Consider the following 15,456-nt stretch of genomic DNA (forward strand, 5'->3'; position numbering starts at 1 on the left):
AATAGGACACCTTTAAACTCAGAAATTAGTTGGCATTTTAGCACCTATGGGCTCCCTCGTGTAGTCAATGTTGAGTGAAGGTGTTTGTTTTTATCCATACCTGATAGTCCAGGTTCTCCTTTGGTTCCCTTAGTGACGGATGGGGGCAGACTAGCTCCTGGAGGTCCCATAACGCCGGGGTCTCCTCTGTCTCCTTTTCCTCCGGGACCGCCGGGAGATCCGTCTCTTCCTGAGAATCCTGGTTCACCTGGAGAGGAGGGCGGAGAATCAGAGACGTTTAGCGAGAATAGGGATGTTTATTTTGTGGACTGCAGTTGAATTTCTTCTCAGTTATATCAGCAACAAAACTAAGATGGCTGTCCAACAACATCATCTGGGACCCAAACCATGTTCTGAACAGTGAATATGAACTGCTACCATCTAATCTGAGATTCAATAAAGTCCGACTGAAGCATCCTTTGTGCTCCAGTCAATCCTCTCAGTAAACCCAGAGCTGAATCCAGATCAAAAGCACGCTGAAGGCTCTTTGAGCATGTTTTCTCTCACTGATCGTGCCGTTATGTTAAATGTTTGTTGTTAGTTTTCCATGTATCGTGTCTTGATGTTTGTCTGTTGATGTTACACATGGAGCTGCTGTGATGCAAGCAGTGTTCGAATTACCCATTTGCTTTCGGGGGAGCCCTATTTTTCAGTGCACATCCTGCTACTAAATATGTCACACGCACGCTCTGTTGACTGGCGCAGCAGCGCGGATTCGATCAATTGCTATAAAATCACTCTGCTACTACTACAGCCGGTGTCACTACGCCGGCGGCTGTGGCCGTTGTTGAAACCTCTTCAGGCTCCGCATCGGCAGGCCTCTCCCTCGGTGTGGAGCTGTCAAACTCGACCCTAACGCCGCTTACAGCCGGCCAACTAAAAGTTGTTCCGTTCACGTTGTCATTTTTAGACTCCTTTGCTTCTTTGCTTGTGAATCCAAAAGCTGCGAGGCTTGGCTGTTTTCTTTTTGCTATATTTTTTATTACAAAGCCAGAGTTAAAAAAAATATCAATATGAACATTTCAAATACCGCGCCGGCATCGCCACCGTAACCATAGCAACGTAAGTAGCGTAAAGAATGCAGCGCCGCCACGTACAGATGGCAACACCCAGAAATATTCACAAATATAAAACAAATATTTAGAAACTGTAATGAACAATAACTATTATTTATTTCAAGAACTGTTATTTACAGAAACTCAACATTTCTAATCTGTGTGACACAAATATGCACGATTGTTTTGGGCTCCCCCTATTTATCTCAAAGTCGGCCTTCAGGGGAGCTCCCTCCCTCTTCGGGGGAGCCAAGCTCCCCCTGGCTCCCCCCCATTTCGAACAGTGGATGCAAGTCACATTTCAGACTTGATCTGACCATATTATCGTATCGTGAGAAAAACAGGATGAATTAATCCTTTAATATAAAATGATGCTTTGTTCCTGTTAACCTGTATTTATAAATGTAAAAAGTGCAATGTAACTTGTGTCAGCTTACAGTCTTTTAACATATATTGAGAACTTGAGGGCTTGATGAAAGAGTTATGAGTAAAAACCTTTAAATCCGGGTCCGCCGGGTCCTCCGGAGCCTCCTGGTCCTCCTGAGGGTCCTGGAGTTCCCATGGAGCCCATGTCTCCTTTCTGACCTGCAGGAAGTCACACAAAGGAGCAAAGAGAGGTTCAATTCAAGAATTCAAGATTCAAGGCTTTATTGTCATTTGTACAATAGTAAAACAATAATAAAAAACATGATTTTTCTGACATTTCACGGAGAAAATCAGATTAAACGATAATGAAAATAACCCATTATACTGTAGTTTCACGATGTTAGCATTAGATGTTACCTGGCAGTCCGGGCTGGCCGTCACGTCCGGGCCCTCCAAGGGGTCCCGGGGTTCCCACTTGTCCCGGGGATCCTGGGAAACCGTTACCTCCTCTCTCTCCTGGCAGACCGGGGATATCCAGACCTGGAGGTCCGGGGTCTCCCTTCCCTCCGTTTGATCCGGGGAATCCTGTAATCATGACATCAAGATTTAATCATCTGGAAACAGGGCCTGAGGCTTTAAGCAGGAAAATAATGATTCTTTATGTGTTGGGAAAATACTGAATGTACTCTTCCAATATGAGAGTCCACATGATAACAAAGGTTTCCCAACTGTAGCTGTGTGCATGACAGGATGTATGATTACCTAGAAGAGCATCAGGACTGTTTGAGGCATATGATAGCTATGTGATTAACATGATGATTCAGCCTCTATGGAGATAGACATATGACAAGCATGCTCATTTCTGACGTGGAGCTAATCTGAAGTAAACATTGAATACTGCTTTCTATTCCTCCATCTTGTGACTGTGTAACTCCCTCTCTTGGATATCAGCATGTGAAGGACACTGTTCAGGAACTAGTTGATGCTCTGTATGTGATGACTACTTCCATTCTTGAGAGGATAATAAATACATGTATCCTGATTATTGAAGCTCAAGCCGGTGACCAGTGATATTTTTCTAACATTATGTTTCTGACCTGGTGATCCCATTGGTCCGGAGGGTCCGGGGAGTCCGGGCTGCCCCAGAGAGCCCGTGGTGGGGGATCCAGGCGGGCCGCGAGCTCCAGGTATTCCAGGTGTTCCAGGGTCACCTGCAGAGAGACAGGAGAGAACGTCAGCTTGGTGTTTGCTTGGAGAGGTCAAAGCAATATGTCAAAATAATATGAATATCGCAATATGAGGAGAGATATTTATTTGATATTTGATATGAGATATGATATGATAAGATAAGATAAGATAAGATACTAAAATACTGTACAGTGACGAGCAGTATTTAGTATGTTGGTATGATATGGTAATATAATTTCTTTGAAAAGCGCCAATGATTAACCCTTGATTTTCTCCATATGGCTCTGTTGGCTTTAATACATTTTCAAGTATGCTTTGGGGTGTGTAAAGAGCATTAAACTACAAAATACCTTTAGATCCAGGACCGCCATCAGATCCAGATCTTCCAGGAGAGCCGGGGCCTCCAGAGAAGCCGGGGTCTCCCTTTACTCCGGGGAAGCCTTTAGATCCAGGGCCTCCTGGGAGACCGGGGGGGCCGGGGAGACCAAAACCAGGCTCACCCTGTCACACACACACACACAGGCGGAAAAGTGTTAATTACATGCAAAGTATATCAAGTTCAAGGTTCAAGATTCAAAGCTTTTATTGTCATTTGTACATAGCTACAGCGTAGTTATGACAATGAAAACCTTAGGTCACAGGCTGATGATATATGAGATACTTTGTGATGGATGGTTCATTTTTATTGTTAATGTTTTGAATTTCTTATTGGGTTATCTAACATGACCAATATTTTATTAGTCAATGCATTGAACATGTTGGAACCAAAAAAAACAATAATAATAATAGTTGTTATTATTATAATAATAATTATAACAAAGAGAAGCAAAATGAAAAAAACGTTCAAGGTATATATAAAAAATAAATAAAAGCATTCTCAAATAGTTTCTGTCATGTTCGAGAAGAAGCTTAACAACTTTTCTGGCCCCCTTCTAGATTACATTGTTCATGAAAATAAAAGATTAGGTCATCGTCATCCGTGATATTATATAAACACACTACAGGAGAGGGATACCCCAGAAAGTATAATATGGACCCCTTTAAAACATGATGTTTAGGCTTTTGTACAATAGCTATCATGGTGTTATTGTTTTGGATCTCACTTCCTGGAAATGTCTTGACCTAACTGAAGATTTAAAATGTTTGTGTTTCTCATTAATAAAGCACTTCATCCATCAATCTAACTAGCTCTCAGTCTACATACCTTAGATCCAGGGAATCCAGGCTGGCCAGGAAGTCCGTCCACTCCGGGTCTTCCTGGTCCTGCTGAAGGTCCGTTCTGACCGGGAATACCTGGGAATCCTGGAGGGGGGAAAAGGGAATTGTGAGGATTTGACTGTATATACTGCTACTGGCTACTTTTACCTATAATAATATATTATAGTGTATTTGTAGCTGACGCTCAAAGTGCACTTATTTATTGTTTTGTATTTTTGAAGAGTGCCTAATGTATGCTTGAACTTTGTTGTATTTTGTAAAAAATGATAAGAGTTATCTTTCCGGAAGACATGTGACCTCTAGCCCCGGATGTTTACATTGTGTTTGTGAGAGAGGGAAACGGCGCTAAAAGTGTCAACGATGTTAATAACGTGCCTTTTCTACTGCTGGTCTACTAGGCGAACACGTTTTCACTGTGTTTCATACTGTAATTGTACCAAGAGGTAAATAAACGTGATTGTGGACTTCAGCTCGATGCGTAACGTTCTTTCAAGACCAGAGTAGTTACAGTATTTGTATATGCTGTATTAGCTATTATTCTGAATTTGTAATGTAACCAAAGCTACCAAAATGTAGCAAAATCAAAGTATAAAGTTGCATGATATATATAAATACTCAAGAGAAGTACCTTGAAATGGTATTTAAAGGTGGGGTAGGTAATTTCGGAGAAACCAGCTCGAGTGCGTTAGAATTTAAAAATACACAACCGGAGAAAATCTGCCACTTCCTTACAGAGCACCTCCTCCAACACACACGAACGCGCACATGACCAATGAGGGCACGAGATAAATTTGTGCACAGATGGAAGGCTGACAGGCAGGTAGGCCATCCAGTTATTTTAGCCGGGCCGGCTCAGATGATTGGTCGTTCTTTTTACAGTACTACAGCTTCCACAGATGACATTTTTTAATGGATTTTTTGTCAAAGCACTTCAGATATTCATTGCTATCGGGATGTTAAGAGCATTCCATGGAATATAACAAAAAGTGTATCTCGAGCCGGTTTCTCAAACTTACCTACCCCACCTTTAAGTACAGTACTTGAGTAAATATACTTAATAGGTGTCCTATGGTCATTACCATCATTACAGAACACTCGCTGCTATATAACATGTGCAATATTATCATTATTAATAATGTGCTATGATAACGTGCAATTACGTATCTGCCACTACGTTTTTTTGCACTACTAATTAATATTTACATTCATCATGTGACCGTCTATGTTTCCTGTAGATATTGAATTGCTCTTTTTACTGCACTGTTAGTGTACAGTTTTATTATTATGCTGCTGTGTTTATTGTATTTTTGTAACTCTGGCACAGCAATTTCCTTCGGGATAAACAAAGTCTTATCTAATCTTATCTTACCTTTTACTCCTGGCGGTCCTGGGAGTCCGATGCCAGGAAGTCCGGGGTCTCCCTTCATTCCCGGTAATCCCGGGAAACCGTTCTGTCCGGGCCCACCGGGGTTACCTGCAGATCAAAGAACAGAAACACGAGTCAACACCTGGATGCATGAAGGCAGATTTAAAATGTTTCATTGTTTTATTGGCTCTTAATGGTCTTGGTCCTCGCTGTTTATCAGATTTTAAGATTCAAGATTCAAGGCTTTACTGTCATTAGCACATTAGCTACAGTGCAGATATGGCAATGAACATCTTAAGTCACAGGCTCCTCCAACAATGCAACATGAATATATATATATATATATATATATATATATATATATATATATATATATATATATATATATATATAGGACATAGAGCAATTAAAACAGATAAAATAGTTCAAAAGAATGTTTTGAGATGTGCAAAGTAAAAACAAATAAAATAGAAATAGTGCAAGATGTGCTTTGATCCTATGAACCCTCCAATACCCTTCGGTCTTCTGGTACTGACTTTGTAATTATTTCTAAAGTTAAACAATGATTGTGTGGACTGCTAATGTCTTTGGGTTAGTGTGTGTGTGTATTTGAACTGTAAATGTATTTTTACGACAGTTAATTGCCTGAATTCACCCTAATAAAGTATTTCTTCCTCTTAATAATAATAATAATAGATGAAATTTGTATAGCGCATTTCAAAGGACCCAAGGCCGCTTGACATGGTGAACAAACAAACAAACAAACAAACAAAAGGGGCAAATAATAAAGTAAAAAATGTAATAAAATCTTCTTATTCCTCTGTAAAATAAGAGTTGTGTACCTGGTGATCCGGGCGATCCTGAAGAGCCGTCCTGTCCTGGTGACCCTGATGCTCCTTTCTCTGCAATCGCTAGACCGGGTTCACCTTTAGTACCTGAGAGGAGAGAGGAAGCAAGGAGAGGAGGTCAGTGAGGAGACTCTAAAGCAGGGGTGCCCAACCTTTTTTGAACCAAGTAGGGGGTGCTAGTGAATTGTCAACGGGGGGGGGGGGGGGGATGCTTGCGAACTGTCAACTGGGAAACGGCGGACCTCTGTCGGTGCAACTTCAATGATGCCATTTAAAAACATAAAAAATTAAGGGCGGTGACGGCCGTCAGCGAATCGAGCCGGCCCTTGACGACCGGCCATTCTGTGATTCTCCAGATTCTCCAGATGGCCAGTCCGCGGGGGGTGGAAAATACATACCGAAAGTAAACAAAGACGTGCAACGGGAAGGTGTTCCCGCGGGAAACAGAACTTAAAATATTAAATGAAACAATCTCATCTCTTAAAATTCACAACTTATTATGAATTAAACATTCACAAACTTATAATTATGTATTCACATGTTTAACTCTGTTACATATGCACGCAACGAACAGAAGAGCGTAGGGCAGAATTAGGAGGGAATTCCGTCTTGTAGCGTTTGTGCACCGTTTTGAAATGCCGCTCCTAAATTACCCTTCTTCGGTAAAGCCACACTCGCATTGCAGATGAGAGACAGATGGACTTTGAATTGGAATAAACAAAAAAATAATCATCCTCCCACTCGGAGTGAAAATGATATATTTTGGGCTTTTTTGCTTCTGCCATAATTGTGGTGCATTATTCTGGCACAGGAAGATTATGTTATAGGTCAGGACATTAACGATAACACAGAATATCGTTGTTCTATTTTTAGACACATCTCGCGATTGACTGGGAATCTCCCCGCGATCGCGATCGACTGGTTGGGCACCCCTGCTCTCAAGGATGCCAAGTGCTATAAAGAGATATCTGTACAACAAACTGGTACTTCATATTACACGAGTATGAATATAATGCAATACCCTACAGGGTAACTTGGAGAGGGTACGAGTCTGACCCTTGTCAATTAACTACAGGGGTCCCTCAGGGCTCTGTCCTTGGTCCCCTCCTCTTCTCTCTGTACACAAACTCGCTCGGATCAGTCATTAGCCCGCATGGTTTTTCATACCACTGCTACGCTGACGACACCCAATTTATTCTGTCTTTTCCCCGTTCAGAGACCCAGGTCGTCGCACACATCTCTGCTTGTCTAGCACACATCTCTCAGTGGATGTCTGCTCACCACCTCAAGCTCAACCTTGACAAGACTGAACTGCTTTTTCTTCCTGGAAAAGATTGTCCCACTCTTGACCTAACAATCAACATCGGCCCCTCTGTTGTTTCCCCAACTCAGACTGCAAGGAATCTGGGTGTGACCCTAGATAACAACCTGTCCTTCACCGCAAACATCGCTGCTACAACCCGCTGCTGCAGATACACTCTTTACAACATCAGGAGGATACGTCCCCTCCTGACCAAGAAAGCGACGCAACTTCTTGTCCAGGCTCTCGTCATCTCACACCTAGACTACTGCAACTCCCTCCTGGCTGGTCTACCTGCATGTGCCATCCGACTTCTGCAGCTCCTCCAGAATGCAGCGGCTCGTCAACCTTCCTACACTATCCTCCCTTCACTGGCTTCCAGTAACTGCTAGAATCCACTTCAAGACACTGGTACTAGCATACCATGCTGTGAATGGATCTGGCCCTTCCTACATCCAGGACATGGTTAAACCATACACCCCAGCACGTGCACTCCGCTCTGCATCAGCCAAACAGCTCGCTGCACCAGCACTGCGAGGGGGACCCAAGTTCCCATCAGCAAAAACATGTCGGTTTGCTATCCTGACTCCAACATGGTGGAATGAGCTCCCCATTGACATCAGGACAGCAGAAAGCTTACACATCTTGCGGCGCAGACTGAAAACTCATCTCTTTCGACTCCACTTCGAGCGATATAATTACTAACAAAGCACTTATATACTAACAAAGGACTGGCTTATCTAAAGCTAGTTGAGTAGCACTTGAAATGTTTTGGCTCTATGAAACCTGATGTACTTATATATTCATTGTGTTACCCTGTGAAAATTTAACAAATATATTTTTTAAAAAGTACATTTTTTAATTAAACTTACCGGAGGCACCGGGCCCTCCAGCTCTTCCGGAGACTCCTTGGACACCTTTATCTCCTGTAGACCCTTGAGGTCCAAAGCCCGGGGCCCCGCCAGGACCTCTGTCTCCAGGGTTACCAGAGGGACCTGAGTCTCCAGGGGGTCCTCGTTCTCCTTTCACCAGCAGGGAACCCTGTCCAACACAGAGAAGTTAAACAACCATCAACTTATGAATCTTCTTCCCGTTTCAGATCCGCAAAGCTATTTCCGTTGACTCCTTCAAAAGCAAACTGAATACCCATCTCTTCGCTTTTGTTTGCTTTGTACAGCCCTTTGAGGCATTTTTTATGATTTGGGGCTTTAATACATTTTGATTTGATTTGATTAAAGAAAATCCATGGGTTTTTATTAATATTTTTAATACAAAACATTTGTTGTATTCATTATTATTATTTATTTCTTGTTCCTAACTCAATCTCACACACACACGTCTGGAAAAATGTTGTATTGCTCAGTTTGTGTCAGACACTGTATTTGTCTTCTCTTGTCCTGTAATTGCTATATCACTTAAAGGGGACCTATCACGCAAAATGCACTTTTTGATGTCTTATATACATAAAGATGTGTCCCCGGTGTGTCAGGGAACTCACGCAGCGTCAGAAAATAAAACCCTCTCTCTTTTCCTCCGTACCCAAATCTCTAAAAACGGGGGTACAACTGAGCTGATCCAGATTTGCGTCCGATATGACGTAATATCGTCGGCGGACCCACAGCACTATCAGAAACGTTGCTATCAGAAACAATGCCCGACTGTTACTTGGACGTAATATGGTCGGTGTTTACATTAGCATCGCTAACACTCAGAGCTAACCTGTACTGGAGAGCATGTGTGTGAAGAAGCAGGAAATAAAAAGGAACTCACCTTGTGGTATAACCGGCAAGAGAGAAAGCCTTTGAGCTCCATACTGTTTCAGAAACAATCCTTGATCTAATAATCCTTGCGTTTCATCACCGCAGCATTTTAGATAGTATCTGCCAGGTCCCGCATGAGCCGGCATAAGCTCCGCCCCCTCTTATTTTTTATTTTCTTTCAGTTTAAAAAAAAAAAAAGCTTTATTTTGTAGCCTTTATTTATACAGGTGAAAATCTCATTGAGACACAGGGTCTCATTCTCAAGAGAGACCTGTTTATACCCAGAATCAGCACTTTTGAAACAGGAAGTGAAATAGAGGGATATGAGGCATGGCTAGAATGGGTGATCTGTTTGGTTTTTTGACCAAAACACTTCATTTTTATATATTTGAGACCTATGTTATTGCCTAAAAATAGCATGATAGGTGACCTTTAATGTTTTTCAGCGACTGCCTTTCTTTTTATGTTCCAACCAGAACCCTTAGATCCTCCACTGCCCTGCTTTTAGAAACCCCAAGGGTATCACACAAGAGATATGGGGTTCTTAAACTCCCTTTAAATGTTTCAAATTAAATTGAAAACCAATTTTTTTTAAATATGGCTTTTAATTTGGGTTAACTTTAAATCCTCACTATAGTATCATTGTCCATGTTTTACTGTATTTTTTCTGTTTTGCTTTTATTTTACATTTGTAAATGTTAATTTCTTGTCAGTTTTACTTCAAGGGAATTTCATTAGGATCACTGTAGATGTTTTATCTTTATATCTATATTTATTTTCATATTGTTGTTGTGTTTTCTTCTTGTTCTGTAAAGCACTTTGAGCTGCTTTGTGGATGAAAGGTGCTATACAAATAAAGTGTATTATCATTATTATATCATGGATGGACGGGTCTAATTGCTGGAGGGAAAGTCGCCTACCGGAGTTCCTTTGGCTGAAATTGTAATTGTAAAGCACCTTTTATTGCTAAAAGTAATCCCAAAGTGCTACAAGGGGCGTAATATAAAAAAGAAACACAAGTTTAATCAAAGGCTTTTTAAAAAATAAAGGTTTTTAGGCCCTTCTGAGCCGCCTACCGGAGTTCCTTTAGCTCCTGGGTTTCCGGGTTGTCCATCGCGACCGAGTCGACCGTCCAAACCGGGAAGACCGGGAGATCCGGGGAATCCGCTGTCTCCCTTCTCTCCCCGCCCACCGCTCACCGTGACGGCATCTCCGGAGTCTCCCTTCTGTCCGGGGAAACCTGGAGTACCCTGAGAACCGGAGGGACCCTGAGGAGAAGAACAGAGAAAGAGACAGTTTGTATTTAGTGAAACCCAAAGGAGACCTAATGTAGTCCATGGAAGATAAAAGACTACTATTGAACTTTTTAAATCTCAGCTAAAAACTCTTCGCACTGGCTTTTAATACTAGTTGAACATTACATTTTTACATTTGTATGTGTTTTTATACGTTTTCTAGTTATTGTGCTTTTTATCATATTATTGTTTTATTATTTTACTTTGTTATTTGATATTGTATGTATTCCCTGTACAGCACTTTAGTCAACTGAGGTTGTTTTAAATGACAATTCCCACAGCAGAAGCCTAGAGTGGTGTAAAAGCAGGTTTTATTGGACTTGATGTACCTCTTTTCATACATATGACAAATGGGCCCTTAACTTTCAAACAGTCTTGTTTTAATGTGGTCTACATAGGTCTTTTAACAACTTGTACATTTGTATTATTACATTTTGTATTTGTAGTATTTGCATTTATAAGTTGTCAACCCTGTGAAACCACTGAAGAAGAGAAAGTAAAAAGGTACTAACAGCGGGTCCAGAGGAGCCTGGAGATCCTGGGTATCCTCGGTCTCCTTTGACTCCTGGACCTCCGGGAGTTCCTGTTGGAGGAGAGGGAACGGATTAACAACACAGTACATTTAACCTATTTAAGTCCAAAGATTTCTCCATCAAGCAATGCATGATGGGAGTAGAGAGTCAAGAGGTGTTATTACCGGGGAATCCTGGCTGTCCGGCAGGTCCTTGGGATCCTTGGATGCCAGTGGTACCTCCAAAGCAGTTCACACACGTCTCGCCCTTATCACCTGAAAGAGCAAACCATCACTTAGGTCAGTGCATATTGAAGTATGAATGCTTGTTGTTTGTATGTTGTCTTCTCCTGAATGTTGTACTGTACGTCTCTTGTTTGTTTTTTTGTATTTTCTGATGGCACCTTAAAAAAAAGGAGTAGCTCTACTCATCTCATTGTACCTGTATAACGACAATAAAGGATTCTATATTCTATAGTGTGATAAAGCATTACATTACATCACGGTTTTCATCAAAAGCGACTTACATCTGTGACCATCAGACATTTTTTCCCTTGAAAAGTCAATATGCTGGATCTTCACTTCTTATGTTTGTATAATAATCTATTATTTAAATTGTATTTGTGTTGACTGCAGGAGGGAGGGATAGAAGTACTGACCCTCTGATTGGTAGATGCTTATTTCCCCACTGTGCCAATTTTAATTCATTTTTTGGGGGACTTCAATTTAAAGTGGACCTATCATGCTATATTATAATAATATAGTGTAGGACCACACCTATATAAGGCATATTTATACTTTTTTTTTCTCAAAATACCAAACAGATCATGCATTTTAGCCATGCCTCATTTCGCTCAATTTGAAATTTTTTAGATCTGTTTTAGCAAGGGCTGATTCAGTGAGAACAGCACCACCTACAGGCCTGGCATATGTACTACAGCGTCTCCAGCGCTTTCGAACGGCAATGGCCGTGGCTGTCTCCTCCTGATTGGTGGAGTTGGCCCAATAGCCGTAGCGCCACCGTCCTGACGTCAGGACAGTGTTCAAATCTGGATCAGTTTTTATCAGATCCGTTGCAGCCCCTTTTTTAGAGATTTGGGTATGGAGGAAAATAGAGAGGGTTGTGTTTTCTGACACTTGGTGAGTTCCCTGGAACACCGGGGACACATATTCATGTATAAAAGACGTACAAAGGTGCATTTTGCATGATAGGTCCCCTTTAAGTTGTTAGACGCTGTAAAAATCTATATAACTCAACTTTTAAGTATTGGTTCATTGCTGTAATACGCTTTCTAAGATAAGATAAGATGGACAATCCCTGTAGGGAAATGCATGTGTGATAGCAGCAACAGAAGGAAACACAGATAGTACACATGGAATATACACGGGAATAATACGAATAAAAGTACAAATACAAAATTAAATGAAAGAAGAATAAACATGAATTAACAGTAGAAATACAATTAAATATATATACATTTAAATATGTGTCAACCTACCTGTTTCTGATTCTGATTCTGATCATTAAATCCACAAACACCAGCGTCTCTCACCTTTCTGTCCAGTCCCTCCGGCGAACCCTCTCTCTCCCTGGACTCCTGGGCGTCCGGGCTCTCCGGCCACGCAGTTCTGTTGAGCCGTGGAGAATCCTGGAGGTCCGGGGAGTCCTGGAGCTCCCTGACCCCCGTTGGACCCTGTTCGTCCTGGGGGTCCTGGCAGAGAAACACCGGGAACGCCAGAATCTCCCTTCACACCTCTCTCTCCCTGGAAGCCTGGAGGTCCTGAGACGCCTCCACCCCCAGTAGCTGAGATTCCTGGTGCTCCTGGAGGGCCCGATAAACCTGGGGAGGACAGGAGGGAACAGCTTTAAATCAGAAATATATATTTAAAAGTGTTGGGGAAAATACTGAATGTACTCTTCCAATATCAGAGTCCACATGATAACCAAGGTATCCCAACTGTAGCTGTGTGCATGACAGGATGTATGATTACCTAGAAGAGCATCAGGACTGTTTTAGGCATATGATAGCTATGTGATTAACATGATGATTCAGCCTCTATGGAGATAGACATATGACAAGCATGATCATTTCTGTGTGTGTGTGTGTGTGTGTGTGTGTGTGTGTGTGTGTGTGTGTGTGTGTGTGTGTGTGTGTGTGTGTGTTTACCTCCTGGTCCTCTCTCTCCTTTGTATCCAGGTGATCCGGGGTAGCCGGGCACACCTTTAGGGCCGACCTGCCCCCCCGTCGGCGAGCCGATCACCTGGTGGGACGAAGAGACATAACACACGTTTAGAAGAAAAGCAGGAACTCTCACAGGCTTCTTGTTTGACTTATAAAAAGGTATTTATTCCAATGTATTAATAAATAATTCAAATAAAGTAATAATGAAGAATGATATTAATATTTAGAAGTAATCAAATGGAGTCAAGGTGAGACAGAGGGATATCTTGCCACCATTTACCACCAAAAATAAAACAATTTGACTATTTTTTCTGAATTCTAAATGACAAAGCTACATTTGGATCAACATTAGAGACACTAGATAATAATATTGTTTTTTTTTATTATCAAAAACATACATTTCTTTAATAAGTAATATAAAAGACAAGAAAATCTTTATACAGAGAAATGTCCCCATCTAGTGGTCAGAAATGTGTAGTGCACCAAGAAGCCACTTTTGAACTGTTGGTTGATAAAGACCTGCAGAATCTTTTCAAAGTGGATCTAAGATAAGAAAATTAAGTTAAGATCATTTTTGTTTTAATGGACAAAAGGTAGAACACATACCACGCCTGGTGGGCCAGGGTATCCACGATCACCTTTGAAACCCTAAAAAGAAAGAAAGACGGGGACATTATTCAAACAATAATGACAACACGACTTTTACATTTTATTTTATGATTTGAATATAGTTTTTATAGTTGTAGAAAACCTACCGTCTCTCCATCTCTTCCTGGAGGACCTGGCTGGCCTGAGTCTCCTTTACCTCCCTGATGAAGGAATAAAGAAAGGATAGAAAGTTAGAAATACAAATGACAGATTCCTTTTTTAAAAGAGTTATGAATCGTCTTGTTTGTTGGTAATACTCACGGGGAAGCCTGGACCACCGGGGTCGCCATCTTTGCCGTTTTTGCCCTGCGGATAGAAGAAAAATGGTGATCAGAATTGAGGTAACAAAAGACTTTGAGGTTCTCTCTGCACTTAAATACAATTTGAAAGAGTCCGCCTTCCTTAGTTTAGACTTGACAAGTGAAGATATTTTGGAAAATGCATCTACTTGTTCAGTAAAAGGTTGATTGTTAACGCTTCATCAGTCCAATGAAATAGGACACCATTTTGAATAAATATGTCTGTATAAGATCTGATCTAAAATGGTAGCTTCCTTTTGGCTGCATCCCGCTGCTTTTTTCAAGGAGTTAGCGTATTTAGTGTGTCTTTGTGGAATTGATTTAATGAATTATACGAGTATGGACAACGCTGCAGCTTCATATAGTGACTTTTTAAAGGAAATAAAGGTGTTGAATACACAGAAAATAGAGCTTGAGAGAGATGTTTTACTCTTTTGGCGCACACTTATAGGAAGAGGAATTCTTGCTGCTTTTAGACGATTCAAAAAAGTTCTCTGAAGCATACTGACATCTTTAGAAGAAAGTTTAACCGTATGAAAAGGCTGGGGTTGGACATACGGAAGTGATGGGAAAATACTTGTCCTCATAATAAGTCAAAATGAGAAATATATCTGTGATGTGTACTCACTCGTTTGCCTGCATCTCCTGCTTCTCCCTTGCCTCCTTTCTGGCCTCCGGAGGGACCCTACAACATCAAGTTTCATGTTGAGATATATTCTTATAATGTTCATATTACATATTTTATACATCGATATACAACAGATACTTACAGGGGCTCCTGGATATCCTGGATCACCTTGAAGACCTTGAAGACCGGGGTCTCCCTGCAGACAAAAGGATCAAAGTTTCAATATAACCGCTCCAAGAAACATTATCAGGGAATTAAGTCTTTTAAAAAAAACTACATTTTGTACAATCAATGGTGCAACAGATTCCTAGGTTTTATGCATCATCCATTACGGTGAGAATACAATCAAAACAAATCATCAAAAACATTTGTAAAAATGCTTAATAAATGAACCTTGTATGTCCTTTAGCATAGGGTGCACTTCTTTATCCATTATTCAATTGACCATCCCACAATTCATTGCCCAGCAGTATTATTAGTATTATATTATAACAGTTTTCCCGTACATCATTTATTGACCTGCCATCCACACAGAGGAAAAGCAGAAAGGAAAAGACATTTTTTGTACTATTACTGGAATGCTTTAGGAGCAACAGGTGCAATACATATCTGCTGCCATCAAGTGGCTGTAGTGAAAGTAGCAGCATCTAGCAGTTTGTAAAGGACTTCAATTAGGCTAGTGTGTGCTTTGGCTACCATATTTCAAGTCCATTTTGTGTCCTTCCAACTATTTAACTTTGCATTTTCTTCGA

General features: G+C 41.0%; 1 protein-coding gene across 1 annotated transcript in view; it reads right to left on the reverse strand.

Annotated features, from left to right (window-relative positions):
* Window positions 1–15,456, reverse strand: part of col4a5 (collagen, type IV, alpha 5 (Alport syndrome)) — a 63,405-nt gene that overhangs the window by 18,425 nt on the left and 29,524 nt on the right. The window contains exons 14-32 of the mRNA XM_034149965.1: window positions 14,847–14,900; window positions 14,705–14,761; window positions 14,039–14,083; window positions 13,885–13,938; window positions 13,736–13,777; window positions 13,115–13,208; window positions 12,500–12,787; window positions 11,133–11,222; window positions 10,948–11,018; window positions 10,217–10,408; window positions 8,253–8,421; window positions 6,075–6,167; window positions 5,236–5,340; window positions 3,853–3,950; window positions 2,999–3,149; window positions 2,558–2,671; window positions 1,878–2,045; window positions 1,590–1,679; window positions 101–247 (exon numbers count right to left, since the gene is read on the reverse strand). Coding sequence (XP_034005856.1) covers window positions 101–247; window positions 1,590–1,679; window positions 1,878–2,045; window positions 2,558–2,671; window positions 2,999–3,149; window positions 3,853–3,950; window positions 5,236–5,340; window positions 6,075–6,167; window positions 8,253–8,421; window positions 10,217–10,408; window positions 10,948–11,018; window positions 11,133–11,222; window positions 12,500–12,787; window positions 13,115–13,208; window positions 13,736–13,777; window positions 13,885–13,938; window positions 14,039–14,083; window positions 14,705–14,761; window positions 14,847–14,900 — 2,122 coding nt within the window. The remainder of the gene's footprint in view (window positions 1–100; window positions 248–1,589; window positions 1,680–1,877; window positions 2,046–2,557; window positions 2,672–2,998; window positions 3,150–3,852; window positions 3,951–5,235; window positions 5,341–6,074; window positions 6,168–8,252; window positions 8,422–10,216; window positions 10,409–10,947; window positions 11,019–11,132; window positions 11,223–12,499; window positions 12,788–13,114; window positions 13,209–13,735; window positions 13,778–13,884; window positions 13,939–14,038; window positions 14,084–14,704; window positions 14,762–14,846; window positions 14,901–15,456) is intronic.

Source organism: Trematomus bernacchii, unplaced genomic scaffold (genome assembly GCF_902827165.1).
Source record: "Trematomus bernacchii unplaced genomic scaffold, fTreBer1.1, whole genome shotgun sequence".
NCBI lineage: Eukaryota > Metazoa > Chordata > Actinopteri > Perciformes > Nototheniidae > Trematomus > Trematomus bernacchii.